General features: G+C 66.4%; 3 protein-coding genes across 3 annotated transcripts; 1 reads left to right on the forward strand and 2 right to left on the reverse strand.

Annotated features, from left to right (window-relative positions):
- Window positions 1–6,029: 6,029 nt before the first annotated feature.
- Window positions 6,030–11,955, forward strand: EMIHUDRAFT_427789 (hypothetical protein; the record flags this gene model as incomplete). Its single annotated transcript, XM_005765918.1, has 11 exons — window positions 6,030–6,566; window positions 6,750–6,890; window positions 7,496–7,573; window positions 7,974–8,336; window positions 8,543–8,626; window positions 8,772–9,086; window positions 9,321–9,538; window positions 9,605–9,973; window positions 10,172–10,579; window positions 10,618–10,769; window positions 10,943–11,955. 11 exons carry the CDS (start codon window positions 6,030–6,032, stop codon window positions 11,743–11,745), a joined length of 3,468 nt encoding a protein of 1,155 aa, XP_005765975.1. The 3' UTR covers window positions 11,746–11,955.
- Window positions 11,956–14,590: 2,635 nt separating this feature from the next.
- Window positions 14,591–17,488, reverse strand: EMIHUDRAFT_451981 (hypothetical protein). The gene is made up of 9 exons (XM_005765919.1): window positions 16,966–17,488; window positions 16,586–16,753; window positions 16,419–16,504; window positions 16,238–16,289; window positions 16,028–16,116; window positions 15,591–15,740; window positions 15,303–15,499; window positions 15,050–15,174; window positions 14,591–14,965 (listed from the first exon to the last, which is right to left on the reverse strand). Exons 1-9 carry the CDS (start codon window positions 17,453–17,455, stop codon window positions 14,835–14,837), a joined length of 1,488 nt encoding a protein of 495 aa, XP_005765976.1. The 5' UTR covers window positions 17,456–17,488; the 3' UTR covers window positions 14,591–14,834.
- Window positions 17,489–17,537: 49 nt separating this feature from the next.
- Window positions 17,538–20,496, reverse strand: EMIHUDRAFT_451982 (hypothetical protein; the record flags this gene model as incomplete). Its single annotated transcript, XM_005765920.1, has 3 exons — window positions 17,538–17,546; window positions 19,727–19,861; window positions 20,014–20,496. The coding sequence occupies 3 exons, from the start codon at window positions 20,494–20,496 to the stop codon at window positions 17,538–17,540; spliced, it is 627 nt and encodes a 208-aa protein (XP_005765977.1).
- Window positions 20,497–21,982: the final 1,486 nt, after the last annotated feature.

Raw genomic sequence — 21,982 nt, forward strand, 5'->3', positions numbered from 1 at the left:
CGCACGCCGGCAGATCGCGACTATATACAGCTAGTTAAGAGCCGACCGACCCTCGCGTCCGGTGCTCACCGACGGCGGGGCGGGCGCCCGCCCACGCGCCGCCTACGCGCAGCGCGTGCGCCGCAAACTCGCCCGCCGACAGCGCTGGCCAGTCTCCATCGGCCGTCGCGAGAGGCCTGCCCGGCTGTCGCCGCGGGGCCCCCACGAACACCACGCGTCGGATGCGGTGCCGCGCGAACTCGCGCGCAAAGTGCACGCCCCACGCCCGCCGCAGCGTCGTAGCGAAGTAGGACCGCGCCTCCTTCGCGCTACGCGCGCCGATCCGCCTCCAGTGCTGCTTGGATGCCGACTCCACCACACAGTCGAACAGCTGGTGCAGGTCGTCCGACGCCTCCGCGTAGGCCCCGACAACGAGGCTGCGCACGGTGCCAAACGAGCGCAGCACGGAGGAAACGGCGTCCCTCGAGCCGTTGTTCCATGCCTGCACGTGCGGCTTGGCATCGAGCGCCGCCGCCCGCGCCTCGTAGTCGCGCTGGACAAGGTTCGCCCTGTCGGCGACAGCGCCGCCCTGGCCATCGTCGCGCGCCCGAGCGCTCATGTAGTGAGGCCCGCCGCGGTGGATGGTCTTGCCCTCGAGGAGGTGCTCCGCCGGCGGCTGCTCGGGCCCGCGCTGCACTGTCGTGCCGCGCCACCGGACAGACGGATGCGCCTGGCCTCGTGTGCCCGTGCAGCGCGCCGTGCGGGACTCGCGCAGCTTGCAGTGCAGGCGCCCATCCGGCACGATGCCGTTCTTGCCGCGCGTGCCAGCTGTGCCGTTGAGTGTGACAGGCGGGATGACGGCGCTGAAGATCTCGCGCGGTTCCTCCTTGCCGCGCAGCCCCGCGTGCAGCGCATCACCGATCACGCGTGAGAAGATGTCGTCGTGGCAGTTGCCGTGGGCGCGGTCGTTGAGCGTCGCCAAGCCCAGCTGGACGCCAAAGGCATCGCAGACTCGAGGAGGGCCGCGGCCGGAGCAGGCGATGCTCTTGCCCACGAGCGCGCGCACGGCTGGGCTCTCCCGGCCGAGGTAGGTGCAGAAGATCTCGCGGAACTCGCGCGCCTCGCACCGGTTCTGAGCCGAGGGCCATGAGCTCACCCACGCGGACGAGAACGAGTCGACGGCCAGCCACGCCTCCCGCCGCGTGTCGCCGTGCGGCAGCCCGAGGATGCTGCGGCTGAGCTGGTTGCGCTTGACCTGCTCCCGCTGCTGCGTCAGCTGCCGCTGTAGCCCAGCGCTGCCGGCCCGCCCGTTGCCAGCCTCGGGAGCCCGGACATCGAGAGGTCCCGCCACGCCCTCGCCGCGGACCTCTCGCTGCATGCCCTCCCACGCCTTCTTGAAGGACTCGCCCGTCGGCGTCAGCTGCCCCAGCTGCGCGCCGAGCGGGTTGACGTTGGTGGTGCAGCCCGAGAGGAAGCGCGAGAGGCGAGGGCTGTTCGGGTACGGCAACTCGAAGGCGCCGTGGCCGAAGAGCGGAGCGAGCATCTGGAAGAAGCCGCGCTCTCTGCCGCCGCCGGGCGTCGACCTGTCGAGGAACCTCTCGGCCGCCTCGACAAAGCAGGCGCAGAACGCAGCCGGCGCCACCTCCTCGAGCGAGCGCAGGCCGAGGCCGCGCATCCGCGCAGGCAGGCGAGCCCGCCGCGCGGTGATGGCGTCGCCGAGCACGCCCTCGTAGCCGCACGCCTCAGCGGCACGGGTGAGCGCAGCGTCGACGACGCGAGCGTGGGACACCGTCTTGTCGGGAGGGAGGTGCCGAAGGATGAAGTCGAACTTGGCGGAGCAGGAGTAGTAGATGGCGGCCCACAGCGCGTGGGGGCTCGCAGCACGTAGCGAAAGAACTGTCTTGTCGATGTAGCTCACGATACTGCTCACCTGGGCGCGTAACCACGCATCCACAAACCCTGCCTCCCCCATTGGGCAGCCCGCGACCATCACGCCTCGGTACGTCCGCGACCCGCCATCCTCCTCCGGCACCAGCACCATGCCGACTGGCGCGCCCAACGCCTCCCGCCACGGGCAGTGCGAGAGGTTGTACTCGGGAGAGAAGCACTCGAGCTTCGAGACCTGCATCTCGAGGTTGAGCGACGCCTTGACCGCCTCGCCAAAGCGCTTGACCGCCGGGAACACGGCGGCCGCCGGTCCTAGCGCGAAGATGTCGTCCATCTCCGCCCAAGCCCCGCCACCGAACGGCCTCAGCTCGGCGTCGAGGGCAGCCAGCTCCGGCTGGATGGCGATGCAGAAGGCGCCGCTCGATGGAGGCCCGCCCTGCTGCGTGCCGGTCGCCGAGTCGCCGCCACGCGACGTCTCAGCGCGGCACGTCTGCCCCTCGAGGTGGTGCTGCTCAAAGAGCCGCGTCCGCTGGGGCCCGACGAGCAGGCTCGTCGCGGACATGAGCGTCGCGTGAAGAAGCGGCATGAACGGCGCCAGCTCCGGCACCTCCGAGCAGCGGCGGAGAAGCGCCGACCGATCGATCTCGTTGTACGCGTTTTTGAGGTCGATCTTGACGAGCACAAAGTCGCCTCGCTGCTCGAGCAAGATGCGGATCCCGTTGATCATGATCGAGATTCCGCCCGAGACTCCTACCGCCACCTGCTGTGTCTTTTCACAGAGTCATGTGTACTGGTATAGCGAGTAGCGTAGAAACCCGAGGAGTCACACAGTCCCTGTGTGATGCACGCCCTGTGAGCGGGGCGGGGTGCGCACTGCGCACTGTGCCTCTGTGTTCGTGCGTCGCCGCCGCCGCCCATCTCTCCGGGAGATGACTGCTCTATTTATTTATTCCCCATGTGTTAGATTTGTTTGGTATTCAACCTCTTTAAGGAAGCGGGCGAGGCGCGGCTGTCCAGGCACCAGGGCGGGCGGGGGCGGGCGGCGGGCCAGGCGGCGGGCGACGGCGCGCCAGAGGGTGGAACTTAGTATTAAATGGAGGAGCAGGGAATACTCGTGAGACACCTTCAGCTGATTGGTTGCGTTGAGGGTTCTCTCGCGGCTGATGACGAATTGCCGGAGAATGCTCGATGCGCCGCAGTTGCAGGCTCCTGCGCCACGGCCTCTTGCCGGGCGGAGCCACCGCCGATGGACGGGAAGTCGGCATGATGCCGATAGGCATGCCCGCCATGATCGCTCGGCGCTGCGGCGGCCACGCCACCTTGCCTGGCGGAGATACCGTCGCCAGCTGGGGCGCCGCCTGCGTGATGTCCGTCTACGTGATGCCGAGCGTGAGCTGTGCCGGCGTGCCCGCCGGACTCGGCGGGCTCTGATGGCTCGGCGGGTACCGGCGCTGGCTCGGTGTCGCCGCCATGCTGTAGCGCAGCCTCTCCTGCCAGCCACGCTGCGTGCACGCGCGAGGCGGGCTCCGGCGGTGGCGCACCGGGCGAGGCGTCATATAAATAAGTGTCGATGGTGGCGACGGCACCAGAGGCGGTGCGGTAGCTCAGTCGGTCCCTCCGCCGGAGGTCGGTCTCCAACAGGTGTTCCCCGCTGCTGTTGGAGCCGTAGACGCCAGTCATCGCGACGAGCGTAGTCAAGGCAGACATCGAGAACATAGCACACAACAAGAAGGCACCGGCCTTCCGCTGCCGGATTATGCTCTCGAGAGGCACCGGAGGCGGCGAGTCGCTCTCCAACTCGTCGTCCGACTGCTGTGCCGCATAAAACGCCTGACCGTCAGCCTCGCCTCCACGCTTTTCGCAAGCGCCGTAAACCGGCTCGGAGACCGTCATCATGCACTGTTCGGCGAGGCGCAGTCGAGGGCGCAACGTTGGCGTACGGCGTAGTGAACTGGAGGGCGCAAAGAAGTTGGGCGAGGCGAAGGGCGTCTCTCAAGACTGGGCGCGCGCTCGCTCAGCCATCCCAAACCCGGAAAAACAGACCCGCCGCTCGCGGTGCCGGTTGTGCGCTTCCTGGATCCTGCGGGACAAGGTTGTATGGTGACCGGCGGTCCCCGGAGGAGCTCGAGGAGCTGTGTCATCACTCAAAAACTTCTTACTGGTACGGACACGAGGGTCAGAGCGGCGAGAGTACACATACATGGCACATGCTGAAAGAGACCAGCTTCGGCTGAGGGCTAACAAGCTGCCGAGCCCAAATCACTGTGAGAGTCGTGATTTCTTGTTGGTTTCCTAAAATCTCTCTCACATGCTGCACTCTCGGGAACCGAGAGATGTAGCGAGAAAGAATGGATTTCAGGATGGCATGGAGCACGCACATGGCCCTAGTAGTAGTCCTTCATCTCCACATGCTCGGGCTCGCCACAGCACCGAGAGAGACAGCGGCACGCGAGGCAAACCGCGAGGCAAAATGCGAAAATGCCGCCCATCGCCGACCAAGAGACACTGATCCTGCTCTCTCACGGTGTGAGGTGTGAACAGCGCGTGGTCACGCCCCCTGCGAGGACAGTATCAACTGGGATTTTGGCAAAGATGTTGGTGGGTGGGAGAGGAAAGGTAAGGTAAAGGTAAACGTCTCCACAATCAAACACAAAGTGGTTTTGGTGGGGGGCCAGGGGGGGCGACCCTCTCACACCCGAGAGACCGCCGTTGCCCAAAGACGCACAAGCACAGACACAGTCGAGAAGTGAGAGACAGTCAGAAGGCAGCACTGGGTCCCAGGAAGGCGAATGAGATGAGCCGGATGACCGATGACGCTTGACGGCCACGAGCACATGTACATGCTCATGCATGTGCATGTTGATTGTTGTGCATGTCATGTGCACAACAAAAAACAACAAAATCTCTCTCTCTCTCTCTCCGCATGCTGCATGCAGTATAGTTCTCAGCAGACAGATGTCTACGGCCGGTTTGTGTCGACCCCCCCCCCACCCACGAAAGGCGCCGCCTGTACGAGCAGATTTAGCCGTATTGAGTCATCAGTACGCAGCTGGAGGGGGCTGAAGGGTTTGTTAAAAGAAAGAAAGCAGACAACCCAAGGGAGGGATGGGAGGACGGCACGCCGCCACCACACAGGGATTTTAAGGAGAGGAGTGTGGTGCTAGCCGTCGCCCACCCCAACCCTTGGTCGTCTGCCTCTTTCTATCTCCCTTCGCAGTCCCTCGCCGATTCTCGCTGCAACCTTCATGCCACCTCGGTCCTCGCGGTCCGTCCCACTCTCGTCGTTCTCCCTCCTGTCGCTTCCTCCTCTCTCGCGTCGCTCTCGTCTGCCTCGTCCTGCGACGCCGCCGCCGCCTGCCGATCCCTTGCTCTCGCGGCTTCTCCCGCCTTTCGGCGCAACTCTGCCGACTGCCCTCCTCGCGGCATATTTTGGCCCCTCGAGTTTATCGAGCTCTCCTCGCGCAAGCGACGACTCTTCTGACGCCCACTGCGATCATTTGGATACCCATCACTGAGCCGACAAATTCAATGCTACGGGTAGCCCCAGGGTGGCGCCCACCCCCATACCCTCGGGCACTTGGCCACTTGCCTGCGCCCTCACACGCGCTAGCCCACGCCCTGCCCCGCAAGATCTCACTCCATCCCGGCCTGCGGCATACCTCGGCACCCCCTTTCACGGAATCTGAGCGTGAGGGAATCTGAGCGTGAGGGAATCTGAGCGTGAGGGAACCTGGGCAGTGCCGCGTAGTGCAGCGTGCGCGCGGGCGGCGTGCGCGCACGTGCGCGGGCGTGCACGCACGTGCGCGGGCGGGCGCGTAGTGCTGCGTGGTGCAGCGTAGTGCCGCGTGCGCGCACGTGCGCGCACGTGCGCGGGCGTGCGCGGGCGTGCGCGGGCGTGCGCGGGCGTGCGCGGCATGCGCGGCCAGGGCGCAGGCAAGTGCCTGAGGGTATGGGGGTGGGCGCCACCCTGGGGCTACCCATAGCATCGTCGGCTCAGTGATGGGTATCCTTTGCCGCCAAGTCATATCGTTGCTCAGGTCCACTCTCTCTTCGAACACTTGTGGAGCACTTGGAGCACTTGGAGTGCAGTCATTAACCTCACATCCAGGGCCGGATCACCGCAAAACAGATTTCTTCTGGCATCCTGCCCCTCCCCGCTGGCCATGCCACGGCTCGAGGAGGTGCCTGAGCGCTTCTCCTTCCCAAAGGGGGAGGAGGAGATCCTCGAGTACTGGAAACAGAACGACACGTTCCACGAGTCGGTCCGGCTCTCCGAGGGGCGGCCGCCGTTCTCGTTCTACGATGGCCCTCCGTTTGCGACCGGGCTGCCGCACTACGGCCACATCCTGGCCGGCACCATCAAGGACGTGGTCTGCCGGTACGCGCACCAGACCGGTCACCACGTGCCGCGTCGCTTCGGCTGGGATTGCCACGGCCTGCCGGTCGAGTTTGAGATTGACAAGAAGCTCGACGTCAAGGGGCGGCAAGACGTGCTCGACATGGGAATCGCGACGTACAACGACGAGTGCCGCGCCATCGTGGGGCGGTACACCAAGGAGTGGGAGGTGACGGTCGGCCGCGTCGGCCGGTGGATCGACTTCTCCACCGGGTACCGCACGATGGACTTGTCGTACATGGAGACGGTGTGGTGGGTCTTCCAGCAGCTGCACGAGAAGGGGTATGTCTACCGCGGCTTCAAGGTGAGGATCGCCGCGGGACGCCCCGCCCTCCGAGGCACTCGCGGCACAGTGCCGACGCCTCGGCTCTCCCATCACCACCTCTGTGGAGGGTGGACACGTGCCTCGCCCCTCGCCCTCGCCCCTCACCCTCGCCCCTCGCCCTCGCCCCTCGCCCTCATCCCTCGCGCCTGCGCGCCGCTGCAGGTGATGCCCTACTCGTGCGCGCTCAACACGCCGCTCTCCAACTTCGAGGTGCAGCAAAACTACAAGGACGTCTCCGACCCCGCCGTCGTCGTCACCTTCCCGCTGCTCGGCGAGGAGGGGGCATCCTTCCTCGCCTGGACGGTGCCACTGTCACCCGCGAGACGCAGCCGAGATGCAGCCGAGATGCAGCCGAGATGCAGCCGAGATGCAGCCGAGATGCAGCCGAGATGCAGCCGAGATGCAGCCGAGGTGCAGCCGAGGTGCAGCCGAGGTGCAGCCGAGGCGCAGCCGAGATGCAGCCGAGATGCAGCCGAGATGCAGCCGAGATGCAGCCGAGATGCAGCCGAGGCGCAGCCGAGGCGCAGCCGAGGCGCAGCCGAGATGCAGCCGAGATGCAGCCGAGGCGCAGCCGAGGCGCAGCCGAGGCGCAGCCGAGGCGCAGCCGAGGTGCAGCCGAGGTGCAGCCGAGGTGCAGCCGAGGCGCAGCCGAGGTGCAGCCGAGGCGCAGCCGAGGCGCAGCCGAGGTGCAGCCGAGGTGCAGCCGAGGTGCAGCCGAGGTGCAGCCGAGGTGCAGCCGAGGTGCAGCCGAGGTGCAGCCGAGGTGCAGCCGAGGTGCAGCCGAGGTGCAGCCGAGGTGCAGCCGAGGTGCAGCCGAGGTGCAGCCGAGGTGTGACTCTGGCCGCCGCACCTCGTTCTCTCCATCTCTTCTCGCCTCCCTTCGGCGCTGAGCCCGCCCTCCCGCGCAGACGACGCCGTGGACGCTGCCGTCCAACCTCGCCCTCTGCGTCAACCCGGAGCTCGAGTACGTGCGCATCCGCGAGGAGGCGAGTTGAGAGGGGCCGAGAGGAGCCGAGAGGCGCCGAGAGGCGCCGAGAGGCAGCCGAGATGCGCCCATGCGCGTGAGCTGACGCACGCACGCACGCACGCTCACACACACACACACACACACGCGCGCGCGCGCGCGCGCACGCACGCATGCACGCTCACGCACACACAGACACAGACACACACACGCGCGCGGCCTGGCCAGCGTGCGGAGAGCAGTTCCCCTCGCCCCACTTCGCCTCGCCCCGCCTCTCCTCACCTCCCCTCGCCTCGCCTCCCCTCACTTCCCCTCGCCTCGCCCCGCCTCGCTTCCCCTCGCCCCGCCTCGCCTCGCCTCACCGCCCCTCCCTTCCCCTCGCCTCGCCTCACTTCCCCTCGCCTCCCCTCGCCCCGCCTCAGGCGACCGGCGCGGTGTACATCCTGCTGGCGACGCGGCTGGTACAGCTCTACTCGGAGCTCGCAAACCCGAAGAAGGCGGCCGACGCGCGCAAGAAGTTCAGCGAGGTCGAGCGGATGAAGGGCTCGGCGCTCGCGGGCGTGGAGTACGCGCCGCCCTTCGGCTACTTCGAGGCGCGGCGCGCGTCCGGCGCGTTCCGCGTCATTACGGGCGGCTTCGTCACCGATGACTCGGGCACCGGCATCGTGCACTGCGCACCCGCCTTTGGCGAGGAGGACTACAAGGCGTGCCTCGAGCACGGAGTGATCCGGCGCGGCGAGCCCCTCGTCTGCCCCGTCGACGCGGACGGGCGGTTCAGCGACGAGGTGCCCCGCGCACTAGATGCGCAGCCAGATGCTCGCCCAGATGCTCGACTCCGCGTCCCTGCCTCCTCCTGGGCGGGAGCCAGAGGGGCGAGGCGGGTTCGGCTGCTCTCGGCCGTGTTCGCAGCTCTCGTTGTCCCGCGAGACGCAGGCCTGCGATTGCACGCCGCCGTGCTCGCACCCCGACGCTTGTGCGTGTCGCGCTGCAGGTGCCCGAGTGGCGGGGGTTGGGCGTCAAGGAGGCGGACAAGCACATCATCGCTCACCTCAAGGCGCAGGGGCGCATCATCAAGGTGGGTGGGGTGGCGGGCGGGTGGGCGGGTGGGCGGGTGTGGTGGGGTGGGCACCATCTCCGGCTTGGAGAGGATGGGGGAAGACCATTGCCGCCCCCCGAGGGCGAGGAAGAGAAGGAGCACGAGGTAGCGCACGGGCACATAGGTGGACGTCATCAACCACTCGTACCCCTTCTGCTGGCGCTCGGACACGCCCCTCATCTACCGCGCCGTCCCGGGCACCTTCGTGGCGGTCGAGGCCATCAAGGAGAAGCTGATCGCCAACAACAAGCAGACGTACTGGGTGCCGGGCCACGTACGGGAGAAGCGCTTCCAGAACTGGCTCGAGAACGCGCGCGACTGGGCCGTCTCGCGCAACCGCTTCTGGGGGACGCCGATCCCGATGTGGGTCTCGGACGACGGCGAGGAGATCGTCGTCGTCGGCTCCAAGGAGGAGCTTGAGCGGCTCTCTGGCGTGGCGGTGAGCCTAACCCTCACCCTAACCCTAACCCTCACCCTCACCCCAACCCCAACCCTAACCCCAACCCTGACCCTGACCCTAATTCCAACCCTACCCCTAACCCGGCACCCCACCCCCTGCCCCGCCTCCGCCCCCGCCCCCGCCCCCTATCCCTCCACCCCTGGCCCCTCAACCTTTGCGGGAGAGGTGGCCGGGGGTCGAAGGTCTCTTCACAGCGCTGGAGGGTGTGAACAGGTGAGCGACCTACACCGCGAGTTCCTCGACCACATCGAGCTCCCCTCGCAGCAGGGCAAGGGCACCCTCAAGCGCGTCGACGAGGTCTTCGACTGCTGGTTCGAGTCGGGCTCGATGCCGTACGCGCAGCAGCACTACCCCTTCGAGAACAAGCAGACGTTCGAGGCCTCCTTCCCGGCCGACTTCATCGCCGAGGGCATCGACCAGACACGCGGCTGGTTTCGACATGTCCGACCCCCCCTCGCTCGGGGCGTATTTCTTTTGGATGCATATTTCTTTTTTAGGTTCTACACCCTCATGGTGCTCTCGACCGCCCTCTTCGACAAGCCCGCCTTCAAGAACCTGATCTGCAACGGGCTTGTGCTCGCGGCCGACGGCCAAAAGATGTCCAAGCGCAAGAAGAACTACCCCGACCCCGTCCTCGTGATCGACTCGTACGGCGCGGACGCGCTGCGGCTCTACCTGATCAACTCGCCCGTCGTGCACGCCGAGGACCTCTGCTTCCGCGAGGCGGGCGTCATGCAGAACCTCAAGTCGATCTTCCTCCCCTGGCGCGCGCCGCGCCCGCCCGCCGCGCCCGCCCGCCGCGAGCGCAATGCTCACGCCCTCCGGCCGCGAGCAGGTACCACGCCTACCGGCTGCTGGTCGCGTCGGTGCGCACGGCCGAGGCGAGGGAGGGCGCCAGCTTCGAGCCGAGCGTCGGCGAGGCGCTCGGCTCGGCAAACCTGATGGACAAGTGGATCCTTGCCGCCGCAAACGGGCTCGTCCGCTTCATGCGCGCCGAGGGAGGAGCGTGCGCCCGCTGCACCCGCGCCCCTCCTCGGGGACCCGTCTCGGGGCCTTGCTCGCAGGCGCGCCGAGATGGAGGCGTATCGGCTGTACACGGTCGTGCCGCGGCTGGTCGAGCTCATCGACCAGCTGACCAACTGGTACATCCGGATGAACAAGGACCGCTTCTCGGGCGAGCGCGGCGCAGGCGAGCGGCGCACGTCCCTCTGCACGCTCTTCGAGGTGCTCATGATGCTCTGCCGCATGATGGCGCCGCTCACGCCCTTCTTCGCGGAGCACGTCTACCAGAACCTGAGGCGGGTGGTGCCCGACGCGCCCGCCTCGGTGCACTTCCTGATGATCCCGGAGGTGAACGAGGCGGCCATCGACCCGCAGATGGAGGCGGACGTGCGGCTGATGCTGCAGGTCATCGAGAAGGGGCGGACGCTCCGCGAGCGGCGCGCGCTCTCGACCCGCACGCCGAACAAGGCGTGAACGGCGTCTCTTCACAGCGGCGAGCCGTGAGCAGGCACACGCTCTCGACCCGCACGCCGCTGCCCGAGGTGACCTTCGTGAGCGCAGACGCGGTGGCGCTCCGCGCGGTCGAGACGCTGCACGAGTACATCGCCGACGAGCTCAACGTGCGCCGCGTCCAGACGGCGCCGCTCGCTGAGATGGGAGGCGCGGCGGCATAGATGCTGGACGCGGGATCCCCGTGTCGGAGCAGGAGGAGACGACGCCGCACTCGGCTGTACCCCACTGTCTTCCCAAGTACTCACGCCGTGTCCACTGCGTTCGTGGCGCGTGTCTCCCCACGAGGCGCGGGAGTGCGATGCACGGCGCTGTGTCGGTAGGCCGGGTGGTCCTCAAGTGCATGCCCAACCACAAGCGGCTCGGGGACCGGTTCGGGAAGGCGTACAAGGGCATCCAGGGCAAGATCCGCGCGCTCGACACCGACGCGCTCGCCGCCTTCTTGCGCGAGGGCTCGCTCACGCTCGAGGGCGAGACCTTCGACAAGGAGGACATCCTCGTGCAGCTGCAGTACAGCGGCGACAAGTCCCACGACGCGGACGGCGTCGCGGGCGGCCTCGTCATCCTCAACGTGTCTCCCGACGCGGCGATGCTCGATGAGGCGATGGCGCGCGAGGTTTGCGCAAAGGTGCAAAAGATGCGCAAGGAGGCGGGGCTGCGCAAGGAGGACGCGCTCGAGGTGGCGTACAGCTGCCCGGCCGACTCATCGCTCCTCGCCCGCGTCCTCCGCGACCAGTCCGCCTACATCGCCGGCCGCATCGGCCGCACGCCCATCCCGGGCGCGGCGCGGCCGCGCCGCGCCGTCTCGCTGCTGCGCGACGAGGAGGAGGTGCGCGTCAAAGTGCTCGTCGACGGAAAGGTCCAGCAGAAGACGGAGCCGCTCGTGCTCGAGCTGCTCGCCGGCTGCCCGATCCTCGGCAGCAAGGCGGCCGAGGCGCTGCCCGACCCGTCCCTGCTGGACGACGTCGAGAACTACGTGCACTGCCTCGACTACGCGCGGCTGCGCGGCACGCTCGAGCGGGAGGGCGTGCTCAAGGTGGGGCTCAACGGCCACGCCTTTGAGCTGAAGCGAGGCGAGCACCTCTTCCTGTCGTACTCGGAGGCGGCGGCCGTCGGCGGCGTCTGACGAGCAGGCGTCCTCGACTCTTGTCACCTCGAGAGACCTCAGAGGAGCGGCCATGCTCGAGAGGATGGGTCTCCTCGCACCCGGGTGCGCAGGTCTCTTACCGGGTCTCTCTTGAGTCTTGTGTTCACCTCTAATTCCTACTCCCGCCTTTGCTGTTTTTTATTTTAATTTTTATTGATTTTTTAGGGCGCTCTCGGCGCTCTCAAGCCTCCTAAACCACTGGGCACGGGGGAAAAGGACAGGTACGAGCCGCAAGACGCGAATGATTCATTCCATCAAAAAATACTGATCTCATCGATTTATGCGATCCGATGGACGGGCGGAAGGGGCGACCCGACTTCTATGCCGACCACCATCTCCTATGGCAAGCACACCACGCCCTCCATCAAGCCGGTGCCGGCCTCCCCGGCGGGCGGCGGAGGGAAGAAGATCGTCGAGATGACCGGGTTTGGCGAGGTCCTCCGCAGCGCTATGGAGGTGCGGCCTCCTCGTGCAGCTCCCTCCCCCGACCGGCCCCAGCTGGCATTGCGTTTGTCCGATGCGCCAGGTGTTTAAGCACAACGTCCGATACGAGATCGGCAAGGCCATACTCGAGTGTGCCACATGGAGAATCGTTCTCGACAAAGAAGAATGCAAACACCTACAGCCCGATCTGCACCAGTGCGCCCCGCCGCCTTGCCATGAGAGTTGTACCTGGTGTACCCGCGAGATCGGGTGGCGCTGCGCCGGCTGCGCAGGCGCGGAAACGTGCGCTCGGTGCGACCCCGGCTCTCCCTGCCAGGTGGGTGGAAACCGAGTCGGGCGACCAAGGCATCACGTACATGAAGAACGTGCTAAATGAGCCTCTGAACAGGGAGCACGGGCAGCAGAAGGACTATAACGAGGTGAAGAATATTCTGAAGGACGGGGGCGACCTCATCGCGCGGATCACCAATCAGCGATGCTGGCAGATCCGGGAGACGCTGGAGACAGAGTACCTTTATCCGGGGCACTCTGCCTTCTTATTCAAAAACGGATGGGAGGTCAGTGAGGACTTCACGTTCAAACTCACGTTTGATGCGCTAAAGGTAACCGGTGAAACCGGCTCTGACAAGAGCGACGCGCTCAACTTCTGGGACAAAGATATCATCGAGGAGCTGGAGTACATGCTGAAAGATGTGACGTTCGAGATGCCGGGCGCGGACTTTGACCCCGATGCCAAGTGGATCGAGAGCGTCGCCGGCGAGAAGAACCCCGAGCCAAACCGGACAATCTACATGACACAGGCGCGGCTAGAGCCCCGCCCCCTGCCCGGACTCGGGCGACACCTGTCCACGCCGATGTCGTCGCCAACGCTGCCTCTGTTGTCCATCCCCATCCACAGGAGGTTGGCCTCAGCATCAAGTTCCACGAGGCGAGCCTCGAGAGTCGAGTATCCGCCGTCAGGGGCGAGGCCGAGCTCGGATCGGGTCCCGTTTCTTCCGTAGGGAGTCAAGATGCAATTCGAGTCGCACAACCATGCGATTCCATCCTTCGAGGTAGCCCTTCCCCTCCCGACCCTCCCACCAAATCGACAAACATATGCTCACCCCCCTCCCCACGTACTTCACCCTGTTCCGACAGATCGACCTCAAAAATCACTGCGTCCGCATCAAGGGCCTTCGTGTGCGTGGGGAGTTGAAGGTGGATGAGGCCGAAGGGGATGACAAACATGACGACCAAAACCGGCCTGACAAGACCGAGTTTGCCTTTGGAGTCAAGCTCTGGGTCGTCAACAAGAGTACAGAGTGGGACATGGATTGGAAGTTCGACGTCAAACTGAACAACGGGGGTTGGTTCGACCCAACTCTCCCCGACTTTATCACTGAGGATTGGCTAAAGGGAGTCCTGGAGGCCTTCATATCGGATATTTCGGGAGAGGTGTGCTATAATTGCTGAGCCGAAGAGGGGAAGGGGATGGCGGCCACGGTCGGCCCACCCTCGCTTCGCTGCCGAATCAGGCAACGTACGTCCCTCCCCCTAACGCCCTCTTCATCCGCTTTCAAAACCGCGAGATGGATATGGACGAGCTTATGAACACAATTCCGGCGCGCGCCCGCTCCTCCAATGTCGACCGACGCACTTTCGTTCACCCCCGATCCATGAGCACCTTAGGAAATCGAGGGGATCCTCACGGACGGAACTGGTTACTGCTTCAAAAACTGCGTCAACAACTGCTTTAAAAACTGCATGGACGGATCCTGCGTACGCAGCTCCCTGCCCTGTTGCGGCACGCAACCTGATTACCGCCCGCCACTCACGCCTGTCCGGCCCCCGCCGCGCCCGACCGCAGTTGAAGGACTGTTGGCAGACCGCCTGCTTTTGCGCGACGTGTGCGGCCTGTGTTGGCACTGGCCAACCGTGCTGGGACTGCATCGCCGACTCAGATTGCTGCCCCAAGAAAGAACCTGAGCCAGAAAGCTAGTCCCCGCCTGCGACGCGGCGCAACTATGCGACGGGAGAGCGATCGCGGGCGCGCGATCGCCGGCCACACAACTCTGCCATCAGTCAGTACTCAGCGCATGACTCTAGAGACGACAGGACTCAGGACCATGCTCACCAATGCTCAGGACTCAGCCCCGCGCAAGGGCCGTTTAGGCCTGCGAGCTCTGCGCTCCGTTAGCGCTGGTTCGAGTGTGTGCCACGCCGCACACCCTTCCGCCCCCTTCCGGTGCGCAGTGTGACCAGTGTGCCGGTGTTCCTCCCGGCTCTCTTTTACGTGCAACGTGGCATAGTCTCATCCACGCAGTACGGTAGTATGTTTGCCGACTCTCGAGCTACACACACTGATGCCGCAGGGCGAGGGGGCGGGGGGGGGGGCGCAGCGGACAGAGTAGACAGCACAAAAACACCCGGAAAAAGCGACACTCACATCTCTCTCTCTCACTCCCCCGGCGGTCCACACTGCTTGTCGCGCCGTGTGCCTCTCGGTGGCTCGAAGCAACAAGCATGGCGCCGCTCCTCCGGACCTCCGCGCCGCATTGACCCGCCCTCCGCACGCAAGAAGAGAAAAGGGCCTAGTTTCCCCTATGCGAGCGCAGGCGCCGAGCGCCCCGCAGGCGAGAAGGCCGTCAGACCGCCATGTCCATCTTGATCTTGCCGTGCGACTTGTACCCGACGAGCTCCAGGTCGGCAAAGGTGCACTCCTCGATGGACGTCACCGCGTCGGAGATGCGCAGCTGCGGGAACAGGAGCGGCTCGCCTGCGGCCGGCAGTCGCAGCGGGGCGCGTCACGGACGGTCCCACCGGCGCAGGGGGCACGAGGCTGCGGCGGGGAGGCGCGCACGGGTGAGCTGCTCGCGCAGCGCGGTGACGTGGTTGTTGTACACGTGCGCGTCGCCAATCACGTGCACGAAGTCGCCGCGCTTGAGCCCCGTCACGTGCGCGAGCAGGCAGGTGAGCAGCGCATACCTGCAGGGCGGGGGCGTGGAGCGGCGGCGGCGTGGAGCGGGGTGCGTGGAGCGGGGTGCGCGGAGGAGTCGGCGGCGTCGGAGGCGGCGGCGGCGGCGCGATGGGGGCGATGGGGCGGGCGCGCGCACGAGGCGATGTTGAATGGGACTCCGAGGCCGAGGTCGGCGGAGCGCTGGTACATCTGGCACGAGAGCTCGCCGTTGGCCACGTAGAACTGCGCAAACATGTGGCACGGGGGGAGCGCCATCTTGGGCAAGTCCTTTGGGTTCCACGCCGACATGATGATGCGCCGGTCGTACGGCTTCTCCTTGAGCGCGCGGACCACCTACTCACACGCGGCCGCCGTGAAGCGCGTCGGCTCTCGCGCGCCGCCTTGGCCTCTCGAGCGCGCGGGCGGCCTGCGCGATCTGGTCGACTCCCTTGCCGGTGTAGTCGGCGTGCATGTCGGTGTACTCGGCGCCAAAGTGGCGCCACTGCCAGCCGTACACGGGCCCGAGGTCGCCAACCTCCCGCTCGGTCAGGCCGATCGAGTCGAGGTAGTCGCGCGACGAGTTGCCGTCCCAAATCTTGATGCCCTTGTCCTGCGGGGGGGGGTGAGTGAGGCGGAGCGGGAGGCGGTGGCGAGGAGTGAGGCGGCGGCGGGCGGGTGGAAGGCGGCGGGGTAGTGAGAGGCGGCGGGGAGTGGGAGAGGTGGCAGGAGGACGAGGCGGCCGGGAGCGGCTCCTGCAGCGATTTAGCGCTCGTGTCGCCCGACAGGAACCAAATCAGCTCCTCGGCGACGCCGCGCCTGCAGCAGGGCTCGGCGAGATCAGCCGAGGTCCAGCCCGAGAGGCGGCTCCAGCGGCTCCGCGACGCCGCGCCAGAAGACGGTCTTTGTCGTGAGGAGGGGGAAGCGGTCGCGCAGCGAGAAGCGCATCTGCGCACCAAACTTGCCGCGCGTGCCTGTGGGGAGAGAGGCGAGGGCGGGAGGGGAGCGTGCCGATGCCGGCCCGGTGGCGTGATCTCGGGTCCAACCTCGTGCGATCTCGTCCAATCTCGTGCGATCTCGCATCTAGGAGCGTTCCGATGCCGGTCCGGTCAGGACGCGACACGCCGGATTCGATCACCTCGCGCACCTTTTGGGGCGGGGGAGAGTTGGAGAGGGGTGGAGGAGGGAGGGAGGGGCGGGGCGGGGCGTGGGGGGCGTGGGGGGTGGCGGGGGGAGGCGTGTGGTGTGTGGGACAGGGGGCGGGGGGCAGGCTTGCCAGGTCGAGGTACTGCAGCTCCTCGTGCGGCGCCGCCGCTGGCGGGCTCTCGCGCGACTCGAAGGCGAGGAAGCGGTAAGAGAGACCTAGACTCGGACCGCACGCACCGCGCGTCAGGAAGGAGGCACCTCCGCACGCCCGGCCGCGGCTCGCTGTGGGAGAGGCGCCGTTCTCATCGCGCGGCGCCGACGCGCTCGCCTGGCGCCACGTGTCGGCCGGCAGCGGCGGGAAGTGCGTGTCGCACCCGAACGGGTCGTCGCTGCCGCCGACGCAGCCGGCGGCGGCGGCCTCTGTGGCGGGGCCGACGGCGGCGGCGGCGGCGGGAGGGGCGGCGCCTGCGCACGAGTGCGGTCGTCGGCGGAAGGGGCGCAAGCGAGAGGGCGAGAGAGGGCGCGGGAGAGGGCGCGAGCGGGCGCAGGAGAGGGTGGCAGGGCGCTAGGGCGCGACAGACGCAAGGGAGCGGGGGTCGCGGCGGGGATGGGAGGGCGCCGGGCAAGCGGCGGGTGGGCTGGGAGCGAGGCGGCACAGGCGGGAGGCGCGCTCTCGCCGTTGGCGTCCCGGAGCGGCGCGTGTTTGGAGACCTCGGTGTAGTAGACGCGCTCACAGAGCTGGGGGAGGTCGACCGCTTCGGCGTAGACGGACGAGCCGCCGATCACAAAGACCGACTCGACCGATGCCGCGTAGTCGCCCTCGCAGAGCTGCTGGAGTGCGTCGCCGAGCGAGGTGGCGAGGAGGACCTTGTCGCCCATGCCGTAGAGCTCGCGTGCGGCGGGGTTGGCGGAGATGACGACGTTGAGCCGGTCGCCCAGCGGCCGCATCTTCTCGGGGATCGACTCCCACGTCTTGCGCCCCATGATGACGGCATTCTGCTTGGTCGGGTCGCGCGTCGAGCGCGTGAGCTGCTTGAAGTACTGCATGTCGCCGCGCAGCCGCCACGGCAGCTGGTTGCTGACGCCAATCCCGCGGCTCTGCTTGCAGGCCGCCACAACGACCGAGAAGCGGCGGCCACCCTCCTTCGCTGGCTTGCTCACGACCATGTTTTGCCCGCGCTGAACTACACACCACTGATGTCAAGGGTGACTGGTCTCGCGGGTAGGACTGGTCTCGCTTTTTTGGCGCTCAAGTGACCTGAGAAAAAAGAAGTCGAAGCCGCACACAACAGAGGCGGACGCCCAAGGGTGGGCGACGGCTAGCGCACCACACCCCTCTCCTTAAAATCCCTGTGTGGTGGCGGCGTGCCGTCCTCCCATCCCTCCCTTGGGTTGTCTGTTTTCTTTCTTTCTTCCTCTAGCACACTGGCACGACAAGGGCGCGGACTGGCGCGGACTGGCACACACACCGGCTCACCGAAAAAAGAAGAGACGTGAAAGAACGACGAGAGTGGGAGTCAAGCGGCGCCGGACTCAAAAGTGAAAAGACACCGCCACATTCCTGAGTCGCTGAGACGCGCGAGGGCAGCCTCCTTAAAGGCAATAGGGTCTAGATTCGGAGCGCTCGCCGAAGAGGAGTACGACAAAATAGCGCCCGTGATTGCCTGCACACTGGTCACTGCCCGCACTCACGGACCCCATACCCGAAAGAAAGAGAGGGGAGCTCGCGGGAGAGGTGAGTCAGACGAGTGAACTCTACAGCGTACAGGTAGTGGGGAAGGCAGCCTCGATTGCCATACAGACATGGGTGCGAAACAACGACAAGACCAAGGCACGGGCAGAGGAACGAGAGAAGAATATAGGGTGGATAAAGCGCCTGTTCACGGCATGGAGGGTGAGCGCCGAACGCAAGGAAGACGGGGAAGACGACCCCGAGGTGCGAGGAGGACGAAACACCTGTGGTAATTCCGTCGTCAGCTGTCACGATGCACCCGAAGGGGACCCCAGCACCAGCATCATCCGTGAAGGCACAAGTGTTCGAAGAGAGAGTGGACCTGAGCAACGATATGACTTGGCGGCAAATGATCGCAGTGGGCGTCAGAAGAGTCGTCCTTGCGCGAGGAGAGCTCGATGGACTCGAGGGGCCAAGATATGCCGCGAGGAGGGCGGAGTTGCGCCGAAAGGCGAAAGAAGCCGCGAGAAAGGGACCGGCAGGCGGCGGCGGCGTCGGCCGTCGCACTCGCAGAACGAGGCAGACGAGGAGAGCGACGCGACAGAGGAAGAAGCGACAAGCACAAGCTAGGGAAAGAACGACGAGAGTGGGACGACCGCGAGGCCGTGGCATGGAAGGTTGCAGCGAGAATCGGCGAGAGACTGCGAAGAGAGATAGGAAGAGGCGGACGCCCAACCCCAAGGGTGGGCGACGGCTAGCGCACCACAGTCCACACTCCTCTCCTTAAAGCTTAATTAAAATCCCGGGAGTGCGAGTGGTGGCAGGTGGCGCGGCGTGCCCGGCGTGCCGTCCTCTCCACCATCCCTCCCGCTTTGGGTTGTCCGTCTTCTTTCTTTCTTTCTGGGAGTCAAAACAAGCACCCACGGCGAGGCTGCCGCGCAACACAGAGCAAAGACAAACGATATGTGTGTGGGTATTAACGTCACAAGCGACAAGGCGACGTCACGATGCTGCATGCCTATGCTATGGCCATGCGGCATGTGTGTGTGAACTAGAGGTGTGTGGAGATCGGGAACTGTGGCCCCGGCGGATGCGGCACATCAGAAGTGTGGCACACGCACAGACAGCAGACGGTTGTGTGTTCCGTTCGTTCGGCCTCGACTATCTCAGAGGTCCGTGGTCCAAAACATCGAGCTCATCGCTCAGGGCGGCAAGCCGCGCGTCTCGCCCCCCCCCCCCGCTCGCTCACGAGGGGAGGGTGGAGGTGGGCGGCGGCGGCGGCGGCGATACTAGACTGGCGTTGCAGCAGCGGCAGCGGCAGCAGCAACGGCGGCGGCGGCCGCTGCCGTCGCAGCGGCAGCGAGGCGCGGCGCGCCGCCGCCGATGCCGGAAGGCAGGGCGCCCGCGCCCGCCGCCGCCGCCGCCGCAACCGCAGCGGCCGCGGCGGCGTTGGCAGCGGCGGCCGCTGGGTCGACGGCGGTGGCGAGAGGAGCGGCCGCTTTCGCCGCCGGGAGAGCAGCGGCGCCGGCGGTGTCGTGCGGCGGCGAGGCGGGCGCGCGCGAGGGGGCGGCGGAGGCGGCGGCGGAGGCGGAGGAGGAGGAGGTGGCGGAGGCCGAGGCGGCGGCGGCGGAGGGTGAGGAGGTGGCGAAGCTGGCGAAGGCGGATGTGGAAGCGGCTGGAGATGGCTCCGACGCCGAGGACGAGGAGTCCGTCTCGACGGCGGGCGGCGGCTCGAGCGGCGCGTGGAGGGGGAGGCGGGGCGGCACGTGGGGCTGCACGGGGGAGCCGCGCGGCTGCTGGTCGAGCACCTTTGGTGGGAGTGCGAGGTCCGGAGGGAGCTGGTCCGACATGAGGACGTCGAGGTCGGGGGTGCAGAGCAGTGTGACGTCGAGGTCCTCGATCTGGAGGCAGACGGAGGGCGATGTGACGGGGAGGCGCGGTGCAGAGGTGTGGGGGCAAGGTGTGGGGCAGAGGTGCGGGCCCGGAGGAGGGCAGGGGGGGGGCGGGGGGGGCATCCGGGGGGGGCATCCGGGGGAGGCTCCGGCGTCTGCACCTCGGCGCGCGGGAGAGAGTCGAGCGAGTCGGACCCGATTGGCCTCTTGCGCCCCCGCGCCGCGTGGGAGCCGTGCAAGGCCTCGAAGGTGCTGGGCGTCCGGTCGAAGAGGAGCTCGCCAAACGCGTCCGCCGCCCCGCGGTCCAGCTTTGGCGCCGAGCTCCTCCTCCCCTTTTTGATGCCACGTGAAGTGTTGCTCGACGACGAGCTCCGGCTGGCGCAGGGCCACGGCTGGATCGGCGGGAGCGGCGCCGCGACCCTCGCTGCGTCCTCGAGCGGCTGGTGGTGCGGGCCGATCAGCCCGATGCTCCACCCAAAGGCCACAGAAGGGTTGAGTCTCGCTAGAGCGACGACTTCCCGCCGCAGCTGCGCCGCCCGCACCATAGTGTCCGGCCTCGGAGGACTCGCCTTGCCAAGCCCTGCCGAACCGGGGCCGGCGTCGGTGATGACCTCGGTCGGAGGGTCAGCGACGTGTCCTCCCATCTCAACAATTCATGTCATTGCCATTGCACCGCCAGCTGGGAGCATCTGAGGAGTATCGAAGTCCTCTGAGGGCTGCGCGATTTCTTTTTATTGTAGCGAGTTAAGCTCAAAAGAAATAAAAACCGCACGTCCAAGCGTAAACTATGCGCGTAGGTGGCAAATTTCGTACAGTATCTTCTTGGTTCTCCCCCTTGCTTGTCCCGCGCGCGCCTTGAAGCGTGCGCCGCCGCTGGGCGCGTCAACCGCCGCTGCATTTGGCTCTCTTGCCGTTCACATCGCCGGTGGACATAACGATGCGTGCTGCTCCGCCCGAGTCGCCGCCGACCGCCCCACGGTCGGCCAAGCCCACGCGTGATTACATTCAGCGGCGCCGAGAGGAGGTGGAGCAGGGGAAGGAGGCCGACGAACCGGGCCCCATCAAGCGCGACGTGAACGTCGTCCTCCGGGCGTGGCATTGGATCGCGAACCACCTCATGTGGGTTGGCACCAGCCTGCCACCCACCCCGGACAAGAGCTTTGGCCTCATCGCCGTCAATCTCAGCCCCTTCGGCTTCCAAATCCTCTACCAGTCGGTGATGAACGTGGCTGGCGATACCAAGGAGGGCCTGCTCAAGTGCGTCCTCCTCCGCGACGCCGCAGGCGGCTGGAAGCGCCCAGAGCCAAATACCGCTGGCCAGTTCTGCGACAGGTCGTTGGCCAAATGCGCCGGGTCGATCAAGCTCTGCGGGGTGAGTCGCCTCATCGCGCCCCGTGGCACCGCATAATACGCGAGTGGCTCCCTGAAATCTCACTCGAATCACTTTTTTTCTCAGGCCTGCGGCGCGAACCACGGCGCCCTCGAGGTCGTGGTCGGACCGCAGGGAAGCCCGCTGGCCTACCTCGCTGTGTGTAAGCCTGGGCTGGGCCTGGTGACATCGCAGGCATTGGGCCCGGTCGCCGGGTTCTCCGTGGATTCGGCAGGCAACATCCTTGGAGTGGACGGCGGAGAGGTGCAGTACCCGCCGCCACCCAAGTGCTGCTGCGCGTTTGACTCGCTTGGGCCGTGACAGAGAGGCTGTGAGGCCGCGTAGATTTTCTTTTTTCTTTTTGCAAAAAAGAAATAAATTGCCCCTTGCCGCACCAACCGCGCCGCTAAAGCGAGCCCACGGGCTGGTAGCCTCACCGCAGTGCACTGCGCTCCGTCCCTGACGTCTAGTGAGGAGGGTGTTGAGACTTGTCCATGAGCGCCTCCGCCATCGCGGCCAAGCTCAAGCTCAAGAGGCAGGCGCCCGAGCAGCAGGCGCCGAGCTCCTCCAAGGCCTCGCGCACGGAAGCGCCGGCCGCCGCGCCCGCGCCTGTTACCTTTGCTGAGGGCGAGGCGGTCCTCGGAAACTTCAAGGGGATGGGTGACTGGGACGAGGCGGTGGTGGTGGGCGTCAAGCCGGGCGGCCTGTATGTGCTCGACTACACCGACGAAGGGCTGATCGAGGAGGACGTCCCCGCCTCG

This window comes from Emiliania huxleyi (genome assembly GCF_000372725.1).
Source record: "Emiliania huxleyi CCMP1516 unplaced genomic scaffold EMIHUscaffold_53, whole genome shotgun sequence".
NCBI lineage: Eukaryota > Haptophyta > Isochrysidales > Noelaerhabdaceae > Emiliania > Emiliania huxleyi.